General features: G+C 35.4%; 1 protein-coding gene across 1 annotated transcript; it reads right to left on the reverse strand.

Annotated features, from left to right (window-relative positions):
* Window positions 1–4,220: 4,220 nt before the first annotated feature.
* Window positions 4,221–23,057, reverse strand: LOC124359907. The gene is made up of 3 exons (XM_046813038.1): window positions 22,752–23,057; window positions 11,393–11,630; window positions 4,221–4,556 (listed from the first exon to the last, which is right to left on the reverse strand). The coding sequence occupies exons 1-3, from the start codon at window positions 22,899–22,901 to the stop codon at window positions 4,339–4,341; spliced, it is 606 nt and encodes a 201-aa protein (XP_046668994.1). The 5' UTR covers window positions 22,902–23,057; the 3' UTR covers window positions 4,221–4,338.
* Between the last annotated feature and the right edge of the window lie 2,949 nt (window positions 23,058–26,006).

Raw genomic sequence — 26,006 nt, forward strand, 5'->3', positions numbered from 1 at the left:
TTTTTTGTAAGAATTATAAACTGTTAATACTATTAGATGTGATGTACCATAGAAATATCAGACTTTGTATTACATATGAGAGTCATTCAATAAGTAACGATACAAATTGCTACTGCTCAAAAATGCCTGTGAAACGACTTCTCCCTCTTGTGAAATATTCAGGACCCAGCTAGGGGCCATTGTGATTTACTTGAAAGCCAAAAAACAATCAACAGCTAGTACTACAGTGACAAGCTGTAAAACAAGGTAAGGCATGCCATTTGAATGAAACGCCACAAGCTCTTGATTGAAGGTGTGATTTTGCTGTATGACAACACCCGTCCATATACAGCACAGCTGACAAAAAAGAAAAACTTCAGAAACTGGGCTGAGAAAACCTTCCAGAACTCTCCTACAGCCCTGACCTAACCCCATGACTTCCATCTGTTTGGCTCCTTAAAGGGAATCTATGAAGGAAACCTTTTAAATCCAATGAAGAAGTATTATGTGTAAAAGTGGCTTCGAGATCAACCCAAAGGATTTTATGCCGAGGGCATTTACAAATTAGCAAAATGATGGAATAAGTGTTACTGGGAACTATGTTGAAAAGTACACAAGACTGCCTGAGGAATTGCACTTTTAGTAAAAACAAAATTCATTTCTTCATGTCCATTATTTTTTTTCCTGGTAATATTACGAGAATCAAATGCAGTTGTGAGTTCTCTACAGTCAAAATCCATAAGAATAATGCTATCAATGTATAGAAACCCTGACAGTTACTCCCTAGATTGTTTAACAGTGTATTCGAATGTTTAGCCAAAATAAAAACTCACCTTTTACAGCTGCAGATTTTAATATTAATGCTCTGTATATAACAATAGAACGAAATATTAAAAAAATCATTTAAAGTAATTGATAACAACACAGTTACACATTTTTATCCAATTAATACAGATTTGCATGACCTTTGGCTTTCTGACCACAAATTCCTTTTGTTAGATTGTCCGCTCAATTTATTATACAATAATAAGTGTAAAGCAATCAGATTTAGACAAGAATTAAATTCAGAGAACACAAGAAATGTTTTAATCAATTGAACCAGAGCTTACATGACTTTGAAACAAGCTTTAAATGTCTTTAAAACATTTACATTATTGTTTAAAGAGTCTTTTCCAATGAATGCCAAGAAATCCACTTTGTCAATGCCCTGGATAAAACAGACAAGTATTTATCAACTGGACCTAATGATATCACCCTTAAAGTTAATCAGAAAACAAATCTCTGAACCTCTGGATGTTTCAAATAGATTTAATCACTTTCTTTATCAATATAGCTACTGATCTAAAAGCAAATCATACTTCTTCAATCCAGCTTTTAAATAAAATGGATCAGCTGTATTGTACCTATTTCCAGTGTGTCCTCTTGAGGTGCATTGCACAATATTTAGTTTAAGAAACACAAATTCAGTTGGTTGGGGTGGTATTCCTACTTAAGCAATTAAAGAATCTGCATCTGTCATTGGATAACCATTTTTATACATATTCAACCAATCATTTCAGACTAGGTGGTTTCCATGACTACTCAAACACTCCATTTTAAAGCTGCTTATTAAGAAAAATTTCTTATCAGACATGTTAAACTACAGGCACTAACAACAAATATCACTTTTACCAGTTTGATCTAGTCTTTGAATAGTAGCCACTAGGATCATAAATCATGTAGTTAAATATAATACAATATACAAGTCAATACGGTTTCAGGCAAATAATATCCACTATTTCAGCAGTGATTAATTGAATCTGTAATAACGTCAGTTGATACCAAAGAAAGAACGGGAATTGTGTTTTATGATCTTTCAGAGGTTCTTGATTGCATTAACCATTATTTACTTTTACAAAAAATGAATTTTATGGTCTATGTGGTCATGTAAATGATTTAATAGTCTTATTTATTTCAAAGAAATCAGAATTTAACTTTAATAGTTAATTTATTCAACATAATTCATCATGGGCATCAAACTCGAGGTGTACTCAAGGTTCAAAATTGGGACCATTACTTTTAATTTTTTGTGAATGATCTCCCAGTCCAATAAAGTCATTTGCAATTTGATTTGCAGACGATACAACTTTAAGTATCAAAAGTAAAATATTGAGAAACTAAATAATGCACTGACTGAGGCAAACTGGCAATTCACTTCTAACGACCTTATGTTAAATGTAAACAAAACTCAAATTATCCTTTTTAGTGCATTTCCATTAACAACTCCCCCAGAAATAAATGTTGGAGACATAAAATTGGCACCTCATTAAAAATTCTTTCCCCCACTCAAGTTTATATTCTTGCTTTGATGAGGTGGTGGGGCTTTTGGTAGCTACATTGGTAGGACCTGACCTCCCTCAAAAAATTTACACCGATGCAGATATGTGAGTAGCAGTATCGAGCTGGAGACGATGAGGTGAACACGTTGAAAGGCTCTAGCATCGGAGAGCAGTGGCCACCTGTATTGCAAACTAATGAATTTTAGTTTTTGTAGAATACGAGATTACACGAAATAATGAAAGGACTTTCTATCCCAGATGAGAAGCCACTCAAATGGCAAAGCCGTATATTTAGCACATTTTAATTCATGTGTTTGAACTAAAGGAGTATAAATTGTCCTATTACAGAAAAATTCTTACGAATTGCAAAGGACAATAGTCAAATTATATTATATGTATTGAATTGGCATGTAGTTTTATTACAAAAAGGTTTTCTGTAAGTCACAGGTTGCCTGGAACATGCTGGACTGCTATCATAAGCCATGAAGGATATAGAAACAAATTTGTATCTTTTAGTTTGATTTGGGGAATGTTTATGGATGAATAAATTAATTGTCTGCAGCGGATTTTGCATTATGTTTCCTTGGACATACAAAGACTAATTAATATACCCTTATTATGACCAACTTGATTCCTTAGTCAAGTTCGTAAGAGACCAACATGCTGAGGAATAAAAAAGGTCTTTCAAGGATGTACTTAATCTACAGTGGCTTTTAATCTTTTATTGGAAAAGCTAAGTGTATAACATGCAGATGGTAGTTATAAAGACAAAACGGACAAGGATTCCATATTTTGTGACATTTTCTGATCAGTCATCTAAAATCTCTTCTAACTTTTAGACATTATGGAACACTATTGCAATTAGTCAGGTAGATTGTTTATATTTAAGGCCTTAAATATTGCTATTTAGCACTTAGAATGGCTGGAATAGGTCTTGGGTCATCCCAAATTGAAATTAACATAGCAGAAGAAATTATCTCACCAGTGGAAAAAGAAGGCGTTTTACATTTCTCTTCCTTCATCACTCCTTTGATACATCTCTTTTGTAAACATTTCATCATTGCCCATCTGTATGTGCAATAACTCTTGATAATAACTTCCTTGGGACTTGAAACCTAGGTCATAGATTCCTCTTATTCCGTCCATTATATATAGTCCGCCCATATGTCGGTCTGTATGTCCATGCGAAACACCTTAATATAAAAGTCCTAGAAACTTGAAACAAAGTTTCTTTTTAGTCAAGGGAAGACTAGGGACCATAACGAGCAACAGTAAAAGAGTAGCCCGTTAATCTGTGTACTACCTCTTTCATTATGTCCTGCTGTTTCCTTTGATAATCTTTTGCATCAATTTAATTATATTTTTAACCATACATTATACTCGCCTTTGGTTATCAGCCACAGGGTTAATAATGATCTCCCCAAACAAAAGATAATAATTTTGAGATTACATGTAAACATCCTAACAAAAGGCCTATCTTTAAATTATGAAAATAATTAAATTAAAGAGGCTAGTATTTTATATTTTGTCATATTGAAAATATTTAGTATAAGTTTTTGGAATAGACCAGGTAACGTTATTGTATGATATGCATGAAAAAAAAAAACTCATAACAATGTAAAAGTCTGAAATACAGACTGTCAAATAATATTAATAACTTCAATCTGCTTAGTAAATCCACTTTGCAATAGAACTGATGGCAAAGTGTACAAATCCTTGTTCATGCCTCAATTTTAAGACAAAAACATTTTATAGCAAAATATAGCACCTTTGGGCAAAAGTGATTAAAACTTTGTCTAGATTAAATTTGTGCTTGCAAACTTTCATGAATTTCCTTCTTAAATATTATAAAAGGTTAATCTGCACTATTCTACACTGTAAAATGTAAAGAATGTCAGGGACTATTTACATTAATATAGATAGTTTATACTTAGATAGGATCTGCAGAATCTGACTAGAGGTATTCCACAGTTTATTTATTAATGACAAAGTTATTCCATTCAAACAACTGAAAGGAAGCAAATATTCAATCCGTGTATCATTAACAGCCATGCCAGGAGACTATTTTGCTGTGCATAAAGTGGAAGCCGTGGTCTTCTAGTAACGAGATGAGATGGCGACGAAATATGGGAGTCAATATCCGGGAACGAGTGACAGCAGCTGTCCATAGATGTACCAACACTCCATTGTGCCAACCACAGTAGTTCATCAGCATGTAGGCTTGTGGGTCACTCTCAAATACTGTGGCTTTCACTTCCCCTGTTGACCATTACTTTATTAGTATTTAAAAAAATATAATTATTGTATTAAATGTCTTATTCAACACACTCTGGTGTTCTAACCACTCTGTAGGCGAACCTTAACTTAGAATGTTTGTTTTCCCCCGTCTTCAAGATTTACTTCTAAGTATGTTTTAATCTACTTAAGAAATAACGATCAAATAATTTTTGAGATAGCAACTAATACTGCGGTATATGTTATTTTTCACATTTGATAATATGTATTATACAATTAGCATTTTATTACACGTAAATGCTTGGTTTACACTAGTATTGAATTATAAAAGAGCAGAATTTTGTGGAAGCTGTATAGAATTTGAAGTGGTTAGGTGAAAACCATTATATTAAATGAAGCTATGACACATATCCACAATGAACATGGTATGTAAATTAATTATCATGGGCTATACTGTACTGAAAGGGTTAAGACAATAATATTAATGTAGAAAATACAACTGTTTTATAAACAATGTCTTGAGGTTGATAAAACCAGATATCAAACAGTGTTCTGTTGTAACAAGCATTCAGTAATTCAACAAAGAAGACTGCTTATAAATCACAACAGCTACCTCAATCAAGTTTAATTTTAACCATTTCAATACCAAAAAACCAAGATAAATTTCATCCAAAATGTAGTTTAACATAAATAACAACATTTGGGCTATCCAGAAAGTAAATTAGGTTTCGCTCTGCAGCCGCTAGGGGTGGGACTATTGCGGCTATTTTGATGTCAGGGTGTTTTTCATTTCAGTGGCTATCCAGCCGTGCTAGTGAGAGGTTACTGTCGCTCCTTGTTGTTTTACAAAAGCTGTTTAAAATGTGTGATACAATTTAAAATCCCATGAGTTGTGTACTGTGGTCGGTAATACGGTTTTTGTTGGCTAAGCACAATAAACCAACTGAGATTTATCGGAAACTCTGTGTAGTTTATGAGAACAATGTGATTACTGAAGGTGGTGTGCATAAGTGGTGCATTGGGTTTAAAAATGGCTGAACTAAGGTGCATGAAAAGAATGAAGTGGACAGCTAAGCATTATGACTGATGTAATTGTCTCTAAAGTTGATGAGAAGAAGAAGACTGCCAATTCACAATAAAAAATATTTTGTTTTTTCACGACAACACCTGACCACACATAGCAAATCAAACTCTAGAAGTCCTGGATGCTTTTAAGTTTGAGGTGTTTTCACATCCACCTTATAGTTCTGACTTTGCACTCAGTGACTACCACCTGTTTCCAGCAATGAAGATCAGACTTGCAATGCAGCGCTTTGCTGACGAAGTGGAACTGCAGGTGGGTGTAACCACCTAGTTCAAGTCTCAAGCAGCAGAATTTTATAAAGCTAGAATTTTATAACAATTCCACAGCTATGATAAGTGCCTAAATTTGTATGGTGACTATGTTGAAAAATGGTATTTTAGTGTCACTTTTAATTGTTTATAATAGATTTTTTTCTTGTACTTTTTTGTTTGTATCAAAACATAATCTAGTTTCGGGATAGTCCTCGGATTTTAATACCGTTTATAAATTTCTTAGGAAAAAAATCTGAAATAATAAATACTAAATATATTATTTTTATCAAGTTTACTTGAAGCTCTAAAGTGAACCAAATACAAAACTTACCCCCATTTACAAACAAAACTAGTGTCACAGAATACCTGAGCTCTTTCTACTGGATTTTTATTGTATTGATGTGAAAAAGTAAAACATCAAACCTAACTCAAAGAATCCAAACGCACTAGTGAAAATACATCACTTGTTATTGCTAAATGTAGAACAGAGGACACGTGCAACAGGAGCAATCAGCCAAAGCTTACCTAAAAAACTGTTTTTATTTTTTTACCATATTTAACAGGAGCAATCAGCCAAAGCTCTCCTAAAAAACTGTTTACTTTTTGCCATTTTTAACAGGAGCAACCAGCCAAAGCTCTCCTAAAAAAACTGTTTACTTTTTGCCATTTTTAACAGGAGCAACCAGCCAAAGCCTACATTTCCAAACTTTAACTCAAAAACTGCATCACACTTTTTATATTGACAACTATTGTTACTCTAAAGTATATATATATATATATTACAAACCAACTAAGGTAAAAAATGCCTACTAAGTATCCCTGTGGCTCATGTGAGAATACTCAGGTCTAAAGTGCACTGGTCCTTGCAACATGTGGTATCATGCAGGCTGCCAAAATGTAAAAGAAAAAACTTTGAAAAAAACTAAGTTCTCAAGATATAAAAACATGGACATGTTTCACATGTAAGGCAGGAGGCTCAGATTATGACAAAGATCTAGTTATAAATACCATAGACAACCCTTCCTCCTCTGACTTAACATCAAATACTCATAACCAAAAAGACATTATAAACAACTCCATAAAAACTCTAGAGAGCAGTATTTTTAGAAAATGAAGATGATAAGCTTGCTATGGCTGCTACAATAGGATCGGCACTGCTGGAGGAAAACAAGTTTTTAAAAGAACAACTGACTATTGTAGAAAATAAGTTATCATGTTTACAATGTAAATTAGCCAGTAATGAGGCAAAGATTGAAGAAATGGCTGAAGAAGAGGAAAAATTTCTTGGGAAAATTGAAACCTTATCCCAAAAGTTAGCTGAAGCTGAAGCTCAGATTGAAAAAGAAAAAAAAAAAATGTAATGGAAATTCAAAACTTATCTGAAGACCATGACAGGAAACAGGAACAGATAATTGAAAAATATGTTACAAAAAACAGGGATCTCGAGAAACAACTTTTAGTTTTGAACGCAGGAGTAGCCAAACAACAGCTGAAAACCTCAAGCAAAAACTGACACTGTAACTCAAACTGAAAAATGTTGAACTTTTACGCAAGACAAGCCACAAAACTTAACGGATATCTTGCTAGAAATATCCCAAATTAAATCCAGGCAGAACAGCATGGAGACTACCCTTAAAGACTTGAGTGTTAAGCCTCAGTGCCACTGTTCATCAAGTCAGCAAAAGCTAGTTGTATATGAGCAAAGCACCCAGACTGAAAATATCCCCCTACAAAACACCACAAGATGTTACCTGTCTACCACAAACACACATGTCAACATACGAAGACCTAAAGATGTGAAGTCCAATTGGGGTAAACATAGAGACCAAATCAGTGTCTCTCTTCAGTTCTGCAAAGTTTAAGGCTTTCCAGAATAAAAACTACCCTCTTCCAAAGGAACAACCCCAAGCTGAGAATAAAAAGGATAATAGTTTATGCAATCAAAAAGTCTAATGCGGTGGATTTGACAAAAACTTACACCAATGAGGAACTTAGACTTAGTTTTAGAAATTAACAACCTACCACACTCAACTGAAATAAATACAGCATCCACTCTTGAAGCCCCTGCCCTTGCACCCCCTTCATCGATGAGAAGGCCACCCATAATTGCTACAAGACTTGAGCCCTCAGAAACCTTCCTTGAGTTTTTATGAAAAGAATATAGAACATGTCAAAGCCAATTATCATAGAAATCAACTTGCTCCTATAAAAATGAACATCTCACCTTTTTTTAGAACCAGGCAGCAACGTCAGACCTCCAATATAAAAAGTAAATGCATCTTCCTTAGAGCAAAAACAAATCTTCAAGAAACAAAATATTTAACTTAACAGTTCTCCATCAGAATATACAGGACTTATCTAACAGATCAAATAGACTGATACACTTTATAGAAAACCTGAAACCAACACCTAATATAATAATACTAAGTGAACACAGTCTCAAATCTCAGGAAATTGAAAATGTTGCTCCAATACCTGGATATATATCCTCAGAGCACATTTCTGTAGGGAAAAGCATATAATGGGTGGGGTTTGCAATATATGTAGAAGATACCTTAGAAAGGAGTACCTTTAATGTACCAATCAGTCAGTACTGCGAAGAACTTGTATGTGAAATGGCTTTGGTAAAGGTTATGCTCAATACCACCTGCTTATACATAATGGGTACCTACAGATCACCATCATCCAACTTAGACGAATCACTTAATATTCTCTCAAAAACTATTGAAATCAGTAAACTGGAAAGTTCAAACCTTCATGGGACATTTTAAAACCTGATAGAAGATCAGGTAAATTACAGAGATGTTGGCTTCTCACAGCATTCAGAGGCTGGAGCTACCACCTACCAGAGTAACCTCCAACACCATTTCATCAATTGACTGGATATGTACTAACTTAAGAAGTGAAGAACTAACTGCAAACCGTGTACGATTCTGGTCTATCAGACCACCACTGCTCAAGTCTGTACTATTAAAACAGAGTACGTAATTGAGAATTTCAGTAGTACATATCGAACCTTCAAGACAGAAAACCTCCTTGAACTAAATGTCTACTTCAACATGAAAAAACTGGCATGACATTGAACAATTTGACACCGTTGAAGAAGCCTACAACAGCTTCATAAAGGACAGTGACAATGGCCCTGGATGCTGCCTGCCCCAGAAAAATTAAAGAAACCTAGAAAAGAAATTAAAACCTAAATTCTTTGCAGATGAAGAAGCCAGCAGGCTTAAAGAAAACTTTCTAAGACTACAACATCAGTTTGAAACAACAGCGGAACTCGACATCAAACAAGACGCAGCAAATGCAAAGAAAATCCTATGACCAACGCTTAAAACTACTGAGACAAGAGGCCTCCGCCAACTTCATAGAAAGAGCTGACGACAAGCCCAAAGCCATGTGGAAAATAGTTAATAATGCCCGTAACCAAAACAGGAGCTCTACAGATGACATAAAACTGAAAATAAACGGACAACTTTCACATAACCCTCAAGAAGTCGCCAATTCATCCTGAATTTATTTTTTGTTAATATGGCAGAAACAACACTACAAAAAATCCCAGTGGATGAGAAGAAGGAATTGAAATCTGTGGAACCACATGAAACAGCATTAATGGAAACAATGACCAAAACGAGCATCGAAGAGGTTAAAGATACAATTATTAAAAACCTCAAATTCAAAAAATTCAGCCGGTATTGATGAAATTTCTTCCAAAGTATTAAAATTTTGTGCTGACGAACTAGCCCCCCCATTGGTTGCCATATTCAACAAATCTTTTAAAGAGGGTCAATTCCCCTCAAAATTAAAAATTTCGAAAGTATTCCCTAAATTTAAAAGTGGGTGCAAACATGATGCAAACAACTACAGACCAATTTCACTGATTTCAACATTTTCAAATTATGTGAAAGAATTGTTCTTCAAAGACTCCTGGACCATTGCGCTCAGCACAATCTCTTAAATGAAAACCAACATGGATTTACAAAAGGGAAGTCAACTACAACAGCATTGATCAAACTAATTGAATCAGTGGACAGACAGCATTGAAGAGGGAAAATTGACCACAGCTTTGTTTCTTGATTTAAGTAAGGCGTTTGAATTGCCTCAGCCACAACATCATTCTGAAAGAAATTGGAATTGCTTGGAATCAAAGGGGACAGCAAATAATTGGTTTGAGAGCTACTTAAAGGGTCGTACCCAACTAGTAGAGCTGTACCACTCATCAAATAGTATCACAAAGGCAGTTCAGATCAAAAGTCCTTCCAGTGCTGAGAGGTGTGCCACAAGGTTCCGTATTAGGACCAGTGATTTTCATTCTCTTTACAACGATCTACCCAACACCTAGGAAACTACTGCACACCTCTAATGTATGCGGACGACACTACCTTATTTCTGACCCAACGTTCAGCAGATGGCCTTGCGGTCTCATCTTATACAGCTCTCAACATGGCCATCCAATATTGCTATGGAAATGACCTTGTAGTAAATCCATCAAAGACTAACCAGATCGCTTTTGGAAGGAGAGCATCAGAAGTCCCAACCATTCCAGATGTCAGTATTGAAGATCATTTAAAATTCCTTGGAGTAACAGTGGATACCGAACTAAATTGGATTAAATCACGTCGACAATCTTAGTAAAAAACTCAACACTGGTCACTTTGTCATCAAGCAAATTCTTTCTCTCAGTAGCCTTGAAACAGCAAAAATAACTTACTTTTCCCTTTTTGAGTCTCACCTGCGCTATGGTCTTGCTGCCTGGGGTGGAACTACTGCTTCAAATCTCCAACGGATACTTATCATACAAAGAAATGTATTAGAACACTGGTGGGACTACAACCTCTGGAGAGCTGTAGAGAGGCATTCAAGTCTCTGAGGATTCTCACTGTCATTTCGCTTTACATTCAAGAAGTAGTAATGTACGCTGATGGGGAGAATCTTCCAAGGACCAATGATGTACACCACTACAACACCAGAAATGTACACCTCTACAGCCTTCCTGTACATCGTCTGAGGCTTTATGAGCGAAAACCATCATATATGGAATGAAGCTCCACAATCTCCTACCACCTCACCTGCTGTCCAAAAGAAGAAAGGACCTCAAGATAGCACTACATCAATGGCTTTCTAGACCGGCCCCATTCTACATGCTGGAAGAGTATCTTCAAAAAACCTTTTCCTGATGTTAATGTATTTAATGACACTGTTTATAATCTCAAAGATTGTAAATAAAGATATTATCATTCTCATTCTCATTCTCATTAAGCTGTTGAAATGGAAGGCCCTAGTTCTCTACCGAAACAAGGGCATTCTGAGCCCAATCAGTTTGATTTTTTAACAACTCAAGAAAACAAATAACATACAGACTATCATTCTAAACTAAGATGATATCCATGATACACAACTCTTATTAAGATTCTTTTGTAGATCACTACAAGAACTGTTATTTCATTTAACAGTTTTACGATGATACAAACACTTTGCAGCCATAATTGTACAGTTATATTTATGAGATGATCAATAACCCTTACCACCAAGAGGAGTGTGCACTGCCCATATTCCTGGCTTAATGACAGTGGTAGGCATCTCTATTACAGCTAAAGGCTCTCCCTCCTCCTGAGATGTTGTCACTGTCTGCATGGTCCACACCTGACGCACAGTGGAGTGGTTGTAACGCTGCAGCTCCCCACTCACACACACTCCTGACTCCACAAAGTCCTCCTCTGTCGCATCCACCACTAATATTGATAGATGCCATGGCCCCAGCAGCTGCTCAAACAAACTTATTCAACAATATCAAACTTTACATTATCATTTTAATACCATCAAGTTTCTTAAAAAAAGGTACAGTCTATTTCTTTAGTTGGGGATAGGTTTGCAATTTTTATTTTGAAATAAACTGTCTAACCATCTTTCCTATATACAAGGGCGAGTCAAATATTAACTGGACATTTTATTACATTTATTGGTAGAGTAAATGCAATTTTGTACATATCTTATATTTCTACATAACATCTCCTTTTCTCCCCCATATCACTATCAAAAATGCCATCATAAAAAAATAAAACTGGTCATGTCATTAACCAATTAGACATGAAAGTGATCGCAATTCATTTTTGTGTAGCCTAAATATATGTAAATCACTGTAACATTTCAAGACTAAAGGGTGTACATTCAAGTGTTTCCCAAAGTGTGAACCAATGGTCAAATTTGTCTTGAATTAGTACAGCTATGTGTGGCTGAGGGTTGTCATAAAGCAGAATTGCACTTATATTAATCGCCCTGTTTGCCTACAGACCAGTTTCATGGCATAAAGCAGTTTGCAGTCATAATCATCATTGTTTATATGTCATTCATGGAAAAACCAATGAACAGTACAAAAACCCTCTGCCTCTGCAGTCCACAAAATCTTAGCAACACCTTTTCCTACATAAAAGTTGGTATGCATGGTTCCCATTTTCCACTGATTCTCGGTCTTTGCAAAATTGTCTGTGCAGGTATTAGACTTGGTCTCTTGAAAGTGATTTTACAATGACCTGTTTAGTTAGTTGACATAAACTTTTGGCTGGTTTTAAGCTTTTCCGTGACAGAAATGTTTTAATAATGCATTGCTCTTGCTCAGACATGATGCTACTAATAGCCTGCCTCTCTTCTCATGTCATCTCCAACCAACACAAGTAGAGGTTCACCATCAACTCACCTGAAGTATTGAAAAGAAAAGTCCAGCTAATGTTTGACTCACCCTCGTAAAACCCATTCCTGATGGCTGAGTAGTTAGTGTTCAATTTGTCACGAAATTGAATCAAAGAATTTTATAAACTAACAAATAACAATTTGAATCTATCCTGAAGTAATATGATACACAGTTCCAAAATACAACTCAAATCATCTAGCAGAAAAAAGACACTGGTAATGTCCTGGTTCTCCAATAGATACATATACATAGATAATATATGTACATAGATACCTTATTTTATTGTATTGATGTTTATTTACCTGTTTCATACGACAAAATGGATCTTGCCAGTGAAATGATGCATAATGTTTGGATGACACAGACTGATTTGAATAAGATGACGATGTTCAACAGGTTATGGATGGTAAATCCGACACACTGATGATGAATATGGAGAAATCAGTGAACCTGATGAAGTGCCTATACCAGTTTATGGAAAACCAACTGATTGGTTTCACCTTCCGGTTGACCTCATTTTCATTGAAGAAATTTGTAAGAATACAAATGAATATGCCCTTCAGGTTTATTTCAGATCTACTCTGACATCCAAGTCAAGAATAAATTTGTGGAAAAACTTGACAATGGCAGAACTGAAAATTTGTATTGCTCTAGTACTGCATATGGGTACAATTCATCTAAATAGAATCCAAGAGTATTGAAAAATCGATCCACTATTTGGTCTACAATACTTAGAAAAAATGTTTAGAGATAGTTTTTTGAACATTTTGTGTTGCCTTCAATGCAGCAAAGTGCTAAACGAGGGACAAGGGGAGAACTCAATCATAAAAGTGGAACGGGTAATGAATTATTTTAACGATAAAATGAATCAGGTGTGTTACCCTCAAAAAGAAATTATTGTCTCTTGATGAAGCGATGGTCGTGTGGCATAGGAGGTTGTTTTCATCAGTATATTAAAGGTAAACGCCATAAATATAGCGTCAAACTTTATACATTGACTGAGGCATCCAGGACTAATTTTCAAAGAGAGGCAAAAAAAGTAGTGAGGCGTTTGTAGAAGGAAAAAATAGGGAACGGGCACTCTGTCTATATGGACAAATTTTACAAAAGCTATAGTTTATCTTCTAAGCTCCTCGCACACAAAACTTATTCCACAGATACTTTGCGGCGAGACCACAAACTTTGTCTCGGCTGACTTACTACAAGCTGGTGAATCAATCGCCAGATATGAGAATAGTATTAGGATTGGAAAATGGAAGGACTAGCCAGGGCTGTGACGTACATCTCTCCAAAGTATGAAAACAAGATGGTAGAATTCGTGAACAGGAGAGGTGAACATTATCTAAAGCCCCTCCCCATTATAAAATATAATGCATTTATGAGTGGAGTTAATAGAGCTGATGTTAAATGCTCAGTTTTTTAAAGGAGAGACCGATCCCCTTTTCAGCCTTATTCTGTCCGTCCTCATGGGCCACTGACCTGTGCGAGGATCTTATCAAACAGAATAAAAGGGAGTGTCAATACAGTATGAGGTCGATGGTACTGATAAAAAGGGTTTCGGTCACAGACAGGATTTTAACCTGTGCTATCTCTAACTTAAACCTAAAGTCCAACATCTCAGACCGCTCAGCCATTGGTGGCAGAAAGTTGTTTGATGGTACAAATAAATTGTCATCCATATTATACAAATAATGTTGTTGAATTTCCATGACTTACACAATATGTACTGACTGAAGCAGTGGTTAATTTCAGTGGGAACGCAAGGGAACGGCGTTCCCTTACCTCCCAAGAGTGCCGGAACGCAAGGGAACGCTTTTAAAACTACGAGTACAAGTTTTAGTTAAAAAAAAATTGTAGGTAGGATCAATATTATGCTATGCTTTGTTTGCGAGTGACTCGTAAGCAGATAGTAAGCGCCCGTACAGAGCAGTTGTGAGCTGTGCTGTGATGAGTCTTGCACGGAATCAGGCAGGAGGAAGGTGACGGGCGAGTCAATCCTAGTTCGCGCATGCGCGGCTGCGCCTCTCAATAACAAAGCAATACCCACCCCACCCCCTTCCTTTCCCCCTCCATTCCTTCACGGCGCCACCGCCCCAGTGATCACAAGTGTGTTGACTAGTTGACTTGGACCTTGGTGTGTTTCGCGTTTAAGTTACAAGTTGCATCGCATCCCATCACGCTTAAGTTCGTTTTTGAGGTGCAGGTCGTTGATTGTGTTCGTGTTTATGCTTATTAGTGCTGGTGCAGCTAAATAGTTTCCTAAATTGACTATGACTACCAGAAAAATTGTTGATTTCTTTAAAACCTAACCCTAAGAAACAAAAAGGTTATGCGAATAATGAGAACTGCAGTTCGGAAGCATTGACTACAACTTCAATTGTTGATCAAGATAAAAAAGAAGACGCAATCGGGATCAATGAGGATAATTGCGATTACCATTCCCCTTCGACTTCCTCGTCGGTCAAAATAGTATCCAGGTTGGTGGGTTTGGGATCTGATGCAGACGAAGCTAAGGTTAGTAATGAAAATAATGATTTTGTTAATAGGGGGTGAACAGCCAGTTTGTTGGTCTGAAGAACAAATTGTTGAATTTAAAGCTAAAAATCCATGGTTAATTGTGAACAGAGAACTAGGTTGCAACGTTTGCCGTAGTGTGAGTACTCTAGGTGCAGAGAAAACGAAGGGCCAAAGATTAGCGAAGAGTGGGTTTTAGGAACTGTTACCGCTTATGGAAACAATAAAAAAAGACCAGCAATCCTCTCTTAGGAAAAAGCTATTTTTTACACCGTGGGTCTCGAGCTCATTCTTTAGTTGAAAAAATACTCATTGAAGCTAAGAAAGATACAATGAAAAAAGCTGTTGCTTCTATGCATAAAGAGCAGCAGATTGTAACTGAGCGCATTTTCCGCACGGCTTATAAGCAAGCTAAACTAAATAGGCCATTTTTTTGAGTTTGAAAACTGAAATTGATCTTCAAATAATGAATGGCTTAGATATGGGGCGAATCCTACATTCAAATGTTGCTTGCTCCAATATAATTCATCATATTTCCTGATGAAATGAAATCAGACTTGATAAATGGCCTAATCAAGTCAGACTCTAATTTTTCCCTGCTTTTGGATGAAGCCACTTCAGTTTCAAACAAAAATGCTTTGGTGGTTTATATCAGAACTGTTCTAAAGGGAATGCAAAACCCTATGACAGTGTTCTTAACACTTTTTGAGCTAAAATAGCACAACATCAGCTGGTATATTACAAGAACTTTTAAATCAGTTACAAGCATTAGGTCTAAGCTTTTGAATTCATGAAAGACCATATGATTGCTCTAACTTGTGATGGTGCTTCAGTGCTACTAGGCAAGAAATCTGGCCTTGCTATACAGCTTACTGAAACGTTTCCCCAACTTGTTCATTTGGCATTGTTTGAACCATCGTTTAGAGCTTGCCGTGCACGATTCCATAGAAGAAGTAGCTGGAATCAATCATTTTAAGATATTCATGGATAAAATTAGAAACATGTTTTAGCTGTTCACCGAAAAACAGCAGGGAGTTGGCAGAAGTTGCTAAAGGACTAGAGGAGCAAATGTTGAAAATCGGCCGTGTTTTAGATACTCGTTGGGTAGCCCTCCAGCTTAATGGCGGTGAAAGCAGTTTGGACAGATTTTAAAGCTTTGTACAATCATTTCATTGAAGCATCTGAAGACAAACAAAGGGACTCGAAGCAACGTTCAACTTACAAAGGGCTTTGTAGTACATTATCTTCTACAACTTTTGTACACAACCTGGCATTGATGTTCGATGCTCTAGAAGAGTTATCGGATTTGTCCTTACAGCTTCAAAAATCAAGCCTCAACCTTATCCAAGCCCACAGTGATGTAACACTGTTAATCAAAGTGTTTGAAAAACCGAGTTGAAAACATGGGTAGACGTTCAGTGGAAGCTAAAATTGCTATTGACGATTTGATGTTTCAAGATGTTAAACTTTGTGTAAGATCCAAGATACCCAGTATTCCAGAAAAAACAGTTCTATCGGAGCCTCGCTAACAACTTGACTTCAAGGTTGCTATCATCATCTTCAAATGCGGCTGAACACTACACCACAATCATGAATGACATCAAAGTGATCCACCCCATGTATTGGCCAAAAGACTTATCCATCACCTACGGAGAATGTGAGATCCAGCGAATCTGCGATAGATTTAAGATTAGCAGCTCTCAGGATATAATTAGAGACTTCAGACACTTCAAGCAGGGACTGAAGCCTATGTTAAGTGGAGAGAAACCTACTATTCTAGAGCAACCGCCGTCGTTTAAGAAACTGATTTCCATCATAAATAGTATTGCAGTGTCTAGTGCTTGAATGTGAACGTGGGTTTTCTGCAATGAATCTAATTATGTCTCCTCTTAGATCTTCACTCTACATTAGCACTGTTTGCGATTTATTGCGGATCAGGCTCCTAGGAGGACCTCCTGTCAGTAGCGTAGCCAGAAATTTCGTTCGGGGGGGATCCGGGGGACGTTTTGTGTGTTATTTGCCAATGAATTCACTGGTAAAAGGTAAATACCAAAATATGGAACTTTAGTAACTACGCCTTATAGGAAAGTGGAAAGATGTAATAGGCAAATTAAACTCTCACAGCAACTCTAGTACCACAAATTTTCTTGTATAGCTACAGAAACTTTACGAAGTTCGAGTCTGGCCGAGTAGAAGGCACCAAAGTGATGTTGGATTCATTGGATAAGAAAGAAAAAGAACAAAACAGAGCTTCACTCAAGCGTATAATTGACTCAAATATATTTTGTGAAGAAAATGAAATACCCCTTCGGGGGATATTGGGCCACTGACGGCCGAAAACCCTTTAGAAAAGAAGGGCGATTTTCGAGCGTTGCTCGGGTACAGATCAAACTAACGGTCGGAAAATGCACCGGAAAAACTCTACTGATTAGAAGTTCGGGCACTTTGGATTTCATTGATTGAGGTATTTATGAATGATTTATAATGACGATTTTTTTTGTATCATTACACTGTAGACGAGCATATAATTATCGGAAAAATCACTTTCGGTCGGAAATAAAATACACCTGAAAACCTCTAATGATTAGAACTTCAACTACTTCGGACTTCGGTTATTGAGGTAAACGTGGTATTTTTGATTGAGTTAGGACGACGAGTTTTTGTTATCATTAAACTGTACTCGACTACCTATATAATTATCGAGAAAAAATCACTTCCGGTCGGTAAATACCGAAGAAAAGCTCTCTACTGATTCGTTTTGACGATTTTGGATTTCACTGGTTGAGTGGTTGAGGTAAAAGTAGTACTTATAATTATGTTAGGACATTGATTTTAGAGATTAATTCAACGCTGGCTAATAAATATATAATTATCGAGAAAAAAAATAATCACTTCCGATCGGAATATACTAAGGAAAATGAAATAATACCTCAATCAGTGAAATCCAAAGTAGTCGGAGCTTCTTATCAGTAGAATTTTTCCGGTGTATTAGCGATTTTTTTTAAATTTTTCTTTGATAATTATATAGGTATTAGTCCGGCGTTCAATTGATACCTAAAATCAATGTTCTAACATAATTCTAAGTACCACTTTTATCTCAAACTACTCAACCAGTGAAATCCAAAATCGTCAAAATCTGAATCAGTAAGAGCTTTTCCTAGGTACGAGTATATTCCGACCGGAGGTAATAATAATACTTTTTTTATTGTGTCAACAATTATAAAAAATTGCATAAAATCGTCAAATTAAATTATTTAGAAATATGTATATCTATTTTAAATTGCCCCCATTCATACCCGTTCATACACAGTCCTACACTCATTCCTAATGACTCATACATACTTACAGCCATACGTTTTTAAAACTCTTCTAAAATTTACCACCAGAAATAGAGGATGATCGAATTACTTTTAAATTTCATCCCAGCGGCTCATCATAAACTCTTCCACCGAATAAAACACCCTCGACACCAAAAAGTGTCTCAATCAAGCTTTAAAATTTTGTTGGTTCATTCAAATTTTTGATTTCATCAGGGAGTTTGTTGATCAACTTAACACCAACCTCGAATGGCAAACGTTTGAATGCGGCTGTTCTGTGCGGATGTAACCGAAGGTTTGTCCCTGCCTCTTGTCCCGTATTGATGGACGTCCCTGCCCCGGACCAACTCGCACTTAAATCGGCAGTACAGGGCGACATCGAGGATGTAGAGACAGGGCAAAGTTAGCAATCCCAGCTCCCCAAAGGCATCTCTGCATGAATTACGGGATTTCAATTTTGAAATGATGCGGACAGCTTTCTTTTGCCTTCTAAATACTCGCTCAAATTTGTATTTAGAACAGCTGCCCCATAGCCTCAACCCGTACGTTAGATGGGGGTGTACAAGGCCGAAGTAGGCCACTTTTAGTACATCCCGGGAGCAAAATTTTGAAAGGTTCCGTATAGCATAAATGCCTGAAGAAACCTTCGAGCAGGTACTTTCAATATGATTGTCTAAAGTCAGACTTCGATCAAGGTACATTCCGAGGAACTAGGTGGAATCAGTTTCCTCTATGAGAACATCGTCCGCCATCACAGCAGCGCGATCCTCAATCTCTCTCTTTACCGCAAACAGAAACTTAGTGCATTCGATTTGGAGTTATTGGTCCTCAGATTTAAATAAAAAAAAAAAAAAACTGATACATGAATTCAGTTCTAAAAAGAAAATGATTTCTAATTCATGTTTTGTTGGAGCTTTAATGCAGCGTCAACATACTGGACCATTTTCCCTCTCAGGAGCGATGAGTTCAGCCTGCTGACGTACACAAGGAACAAGACTGGTCCAAGTATAGATCCCTGTGGGACTCCATAGGAAAAAAAGTCGCTAATTTAAAGTGATTTAATTGTTTTTTTTCTCGATAATTATATATGTATTAGTCGGCGTTGAATTGAATTAATACCTAAAATCACCGTCCTAACATAATCCTAAGTACCACTTTTACCTCAACCACTCAACCAATGAAATCCAAAATCGTCAAAACTTGAATCTGTAGAGAGCTTTTCTTCGGTATTTACCGACCGGAAGTGATTTTTTTTTCTTGATAATTATATGGGTAGGCCTACGGTGTACAGTTTAATGATAACAAAAATCGTCGTCCCTAACTCAATCGAAAACCCCACGTTTTACCTCAATCATTGAAGTCCAAATTAGTTGAAGTTCTAATCAGTAGAGTTTTTTCAAGTGTATTATCCGACCGAAAGTGATTTTTTTATACACGTTTACAGTTTAAGTTTAATGACACCTAAAATGAACGTCGTAACTTAATTCTAAGCAGTCACTTTACGTCCCCACGAACGAAGTGGTCGCTAATTTAAACTGTTCGCCGTGTTACGGTTCAGGTTACTTTGCGACGTCCACGTGGACCGCGCCCTATAGAAATACCGTGATTACACTACACTATTCGAAAGGCCGAGCCCAAAAGTATCGTTTGATACTTTATGATTAAACGAAAGGACAATAATATTTTTAACAACGGTCACTTCAATCAGTGAAATCAATCAATTTAATGTTTGTAGACAAGAGTAATGATAACTGTCCTTTTTTTTCCTGCCCCATGCTTTATTTTATAATATGTCTTAAAATTTCGGGGGGGGGGGTCCGGACCCCATGGACCCCCCCTTCGCTACGCCACTGCCTCCTGTGGCTAGATACAATCCCGAGCGACACGTCAAAACCTGGCTGGCGAAGGACACCATTCTGCACTTGAAACCAAGTCAAAACAACGAGGGCAGAAAACTTACCATGAAGACAGCATTGCATTGTGGGAACTTTTTTCCTAAGTCTGTTTTTTAAATATCTTTTAGAATTTCAGAACATTAAGTTTTTCATTAAAATAACTAGCCTATGCCTAACTTATAGTTGTGTTCTGAACTCAAGTTTCTGAGTTCTTTTCTGTACTTACAGTTAGTTTTGTGTATTGTTGTTTTGTTTCTTTTGTAGTTTTTCACTTTAAAATATTAACAAACAACTAAAACTAAGTTTACCAACAGTCTTGGCATTGCCTTACAATATTATACTACAAATCCGTACATATTGTTGTAATAACTAATAAGCAAATAAAATAATCAACCTTAACTTTTTAAAACTACACTAAATTTAAAAAAATGAAACCGTGTTACTCCACTCTGTGTGTCATTTATTTTGTGTGTAATTAAACGCTTCCTTTTCCTTTCCAAGAAGTTGGTTTTATTTTGAATGTATTAATATTGTTTTGTACCCATAAGGTATGCAATTTTTTTTGTAAAATATGCAAACTTGTAAAAAAGCTGTTATATTAAACAAACATCCATTTACATATTAATACCTATGTATTATTATTACTAGGTACTGTAATGTGTATAAATAAAACTGTGAATAAGGCTCAATTTGTTTTTATTTTACCATTCATTAAAAAAATTAATATTGGCGAGCTTCATTGATTCAAACAAAATGGTCAATGAAATCAAACCAAATATTTCTGGGAAATTTAAAGTAGGCAACAAGGTGTTAATGGAGTAGAGTAGAGTAGAGAGTAAACTCAATAATTTAAATTCATGTTTTTATTTTCTTACACACCCTAATCAAGCACCTTAAAGAAAATAAACAGCATTAAAACATCACTTGGTATTTTATAAAAAATGAATGTATTATTATGTCTGGGTGGCCTAAAAACAAAGGTTTACAGTTATAATTTTCAAAAGTTTTCCTGGGTGAGAGCCCCCCTCCTTCCTGGGGTGTATTCCATACCCACCGGTCTGAGCTTCCAGCTTTAAGAGTTCCCACACCTAAAATTTTAGAAATTAAGCACTGGACTGAAGACATTTTATGATTTCTGATTAGAAGTCATCAAAATTAGTGCTAGTGCAAGTAGAACTGGTAGAATCACCAGCACAAAATAGATTACGTCAAACTGCGCATAAGATCAAGAAAAAGACTGATCGAGACAATAGAAACCAGCTTAAATATAAAATATGTCACATATGCTAGAAAGATGGGAAAAGGGTAAATACATGTACTACTGTGAGACCGTGTGCCCTGACCAATCCGGTATGTTGTTGAGAAGTGTTTCCAAACATACTGTGACAACTTGTACATTTTTCTGAGATATGGATGGTTAAGGGGGATTGTAAATATGTAAAATAAATGTTAAACATTGAAAAAGACGGTTTGTCACAAGAATCAACAAAATTGTGACAGTGACACGGCAGTGGTACGTGACCTGGAAATAGACTATGCGGATTACAAAGTGGCGGTTAACAAACCAAAATATCCCGTTTCTACAGAAATATCACTTCAACATCAAAATGGAGCCATATTCTGATCTTCAGAACTCTTACGGTAAGTTTTGATGAATTTTTATTTTTCAGTTTTTTTGGTTTCTCTTTAACGTACGCTTCCACAGTGAATTTGTTAAAAGGTTATATTAGACACCAGTATTGAATAAAAAACCTAAAACTCAGAAAAAATGTTTTTGTGTCTACATTAGCAATTTGATGCAAATGCAAATCTTGCTTTGTCTAACCCTCACATGGATTATAAAATGTAAATTGCTGATTGGTTGATAAACCAAAGAATATATGACATGTAAAATTTTTTTATTAGATACTAAAGTACAACTTAAATTTGATCATATGAGCAAAAAGTCACATTTTAAGTTTTATAAAACTACACAGCTATGGAGGTATCTATTCATTCCAAACAATGGCTTTGAATGTGAATTGCTCGGGGCAAGTATTTATTCATAGGAAAACAAGTACAAAAGAACTCTAAGGAACAAATAAGATCTTCTAAGACAGCTCAAATTTGTTGTCTGACATAACCAACTTTTGCTAAAATACCAATACTTTAATTCATATAATATTAGCAATACAGTAATGGACCACAGTAATATACTTAAATACAAGTTTTTTGTTGCTGTCAAATCCATTTATCAAGATAACACAGGCATATATTTTAAATATCTAGGAGGTAAGTCCAAATGTTTAGTGAAATTTTTATTTTGGTCACAAGGACAGTCACCCAACGACACTGTATTTTTATGTTCATCACTAACCTCCATTTATATTGTAGAAATGCTGAAATAAATTTTAAATATGGTATAAAATATTTTTTATATTATTGTACTTCAAAACTTGTACATTTATAACCAACAAAGTAAAGAGATTACCTTGTCAATATCGGCATCAGGCTGGGCCAAGACTGTGGGACAGGGAAACATATGGTTACTGATGGCACTGTAGAGAGCTGAGGTCAGTGACACCAACCCTAGCAGAGTCGATACAACTGCAAGCATTGTACCACTACGACAACATGACATGATGTTCTCAGTCCTGAGAATTGTAGGTCAACGGCCTGTCATCAGCAGGATGCAGATAGTTTATCTCCAACCTATGCTCTGATGTCTCTCTAGCTATTCTTCTTTCGAATTAGAGCATTCACATTAATGTCCCTCAAAGTAATTTTATTTTTTAAATGTTTCCTACCCTTTATCTTTTACACACTTTAATTTGAATTGAACCATTTTCTCAATAATTAGTTGTTGAAAAGTTACTAATTGAAATTTGTTACCAGTTAATTAACTAACAGTTCCTCAATAAAGTACTGATATTATAAGATTGAAAATGGTTTACTTCAGTAATTTACATTCTTACACAAAATATGGCATTTTACTATAGGCTAGCGGCCGCAAATTCAGGCATGGTTTTGAAATAGCAGAAGAGAGCTTTAAGAATAATAATTATAAAAAAGAATACAAGAACACTTTACAAGCCCACTTAAAAAATTAAACTCGTACTAACAGCAGTGTGTTATAACACTGTTGTGTTAACTGTTATATATACTCATAAAAAGAAAACACTTATTTTTATTGTTCAAACAAAATACACACCACACCAGAAATAAATGTGAAATATGAAAGCATTTACCGACAATTAAAATATATTGGCTTCACAATTAATAAAAAATTACATACATGCACTAAATCTGAGCCAATAACAGCATTTTACTATTTTCTTAATATAAATTTAAATGTTGATATTGAAAATTAGAATTTTGTATTTCTTAATGATTTGATGTAACCAATTTGAACGTAACAGCTTCACTTTCATATTATTATTTTAAAGCTTTTGATGTTTGTCAAGAAAATAAAGTAAATACATAAATTGTTTGAATAAAGTTGCTTTAATATACACATATATGTAGGAATAAATGATAAAGACAATTAAGGAAAACAAACAAGAAGGTCGAAGACCCCTTGACCAAAGTTGAGGTAGTGGCTTCAGGTTACAAGAACCAGAGAAGACTGGGAAGAAGGAAACAGAATCAGGAAAAGGAATTAATTCAGGCTATTGCCGCTTATACATACTTAATGGATGTTAAAAGTTGATTGTTTGAATGTTAAAAATGATTTGATTGATTGTTAAAAGGTATTTGTTCTTCCGATTATATAATAATTTGGTTATTTAAACACATATACTTGTGTCACCACCTTCATTGGAGTCTGGAACAAAAATAAACATAAAATCCTCATTCTGGCAGATAGTTATGGGAGAGGCTATGGTGAACACATCAAGAACCAGATTGGCAAGTATGTCTGTGGTTACTTCAATAATCAAACACATTGCAAATTTTAATTTTGTCATTGAGAACATTGAAGACATCACAAAATTCTACCATAATAAAGATCATGTTATTGTCCTAGCAGGAACAAACAATTTCAATAGTGAAATATCAGATCTTGATTTTCGGTTTGATGTAATAAAACAATTAGCCAATAAAAACAATGTAGTTATATCTGGAATTCCACATAGATTTGATAAGTTTGGGTTCAATGTCAATGATGCTATTAAAAGATACAATATCAAACTGATTAAAGATATAAGAGCCTAAAAACTTGATAACTACTACCTTGTTATTGTACCAAATACTAAGTATACCTTGCATTATCACACCAAACATGGCCTAGATTTTAATGCAAGTGATAAAATTAAACGTTTGAACAAAATCTGTCTTGGAATTAAGAATCAGATATTCAAAAATGTATGATTTGGCTGCACAGACTACGTTTCAACACTACCCTCTCAAGAAGTCCTTCTACAAACTACTGAGAGTGAACGAATCACACTCCCCCATGTGAAACATATGTAGATGCTGTCAAAGGGATCACTGATACACTGGAAGAAGAAGCAGATCTCACCCCAACTACATCAGAAGTGCTGCAGTTACATCAAGAAAGAGACAGTCAAAGCAGAGAATCAGTGCCAGTATCCACCACAATTATAACAAGACTTAACAAAAATAATTGTACAGATGACTTTTTGGAACGCAGGTTCTACTCCAGAGTTGCAACATAAAACTTAAACCTCTTCCATAAAATAAAACACAGACATAAAACTTCAGTAACAAATTCAGCATAGTCCACTAATATGTTCCAACTGCATCAAATAAGTTATACGAACTTGCTATTATACGAGAAAAGCTTAGTACATGGATTTACAAATGAAATAATACACTTTTTCAAAATTAATAATTTTTATCTGGCCCAATACTTTTAGCGTCAATTTTATAAAGCTCCCTCCTGGTGGAGTAGCTGTTTTTATTAAAAACATAATAAGTTTGAGCCACTGAGGTTTAATGTAGCAATTGAATTAGATTTTGAGATGGCTGGAGTTAAAGTCTGCTTGAGTTCTCTTAGGAGAATTGACATGATCTATGTGTATATATCACCAAATGGCCAATTTGGTGTTTTTTTTTCAAGATACTTGAGCAGCTTCTAAACTATTTCTTTCATAATTTTAAATATTTTTATAGCGGGTGATATCAATATTAATGTTTTAAATATAAATGGTAAAACAACTTAACAGCTTAAAGATTTGCTAAAATCTTGTAGTCTTTTAGACTCTTTAGATCTGCAAACACAATATTCAACTGCTTCAACAGCTGTTTCATTTTTCACTTAAATGTTTGCTGTCCCCTTAAGAAAAAAAACAAAAAGTAAAGGATAGCACCTGGAATTCTGATTTCTATAAATAAATTAAAATTCTATAATGAAATATTAATATTAATGTTTACAATTTTAAAGCTTCCTATAGAAATTACAAAAATATTTTACAGAAAGTAATAGCTGGTTCTCTTAATGCTGACTATAAATTGCAACTGGATACAATCACCACACATACCCCTGCTGGTTCTGACTTCTATGTGTGAGGATGAAGTGTGATGTATTGAACGAAATTTTTCAGTTAAAATTTCTAATGACATATCAGTGTGGCTTATTAAGCAACGTTATCAGCACGTTTTAAGTCCATTGACAAAAATCATAAATTTTTCTTTCGAAACTGGCACCTTCCCATCCATACTCCAACTGGCAAAAGTCTTGCCATTTTCAAAAGAGGCGATCATAAAATAGTTGGTAACTATCAAC

The sequence above is a fragment of the Homalodisca vitripennis genome, chromosome 4 (assembly GCF_021130785.1).
Source record: "Homalodisca vitripennis isolate AUS2020 chromosome 4, UT_GWSS_2.1, whole genome shotgun sequence".
Classification (NCBI taxonomy): domain Eukaryota; kingdom Metazoa; phylum Arthropoda; class Insecta; order Hemiptera; family Cicadellidae; genus Homalodisca; species Homalodisca vitripennis.

Coding starts and splice junctions, on each gene's coding strand:
- LOC124359907 (XM_046813038.1), bottom strand. CDS start 22,901: ATGTCATGTTGTCGTAGTGGTACAATGCTTGCAGTTGTATCGACTCTG. Junction 11,631..22,751: donor CTGATGCCGATATTGACAAG/GTAATCTCTTTA, acceptor TTGTTTGAGCAG/CTGCTGGGGCCATGGCATCT. Junction 4,557..11,392: donor AGTGCACACTCCTCTTGGTG/GTAAGGGTTATT, acceptor AATGGTCAACAG/GGGAAGTGAAAGCCACAGTA.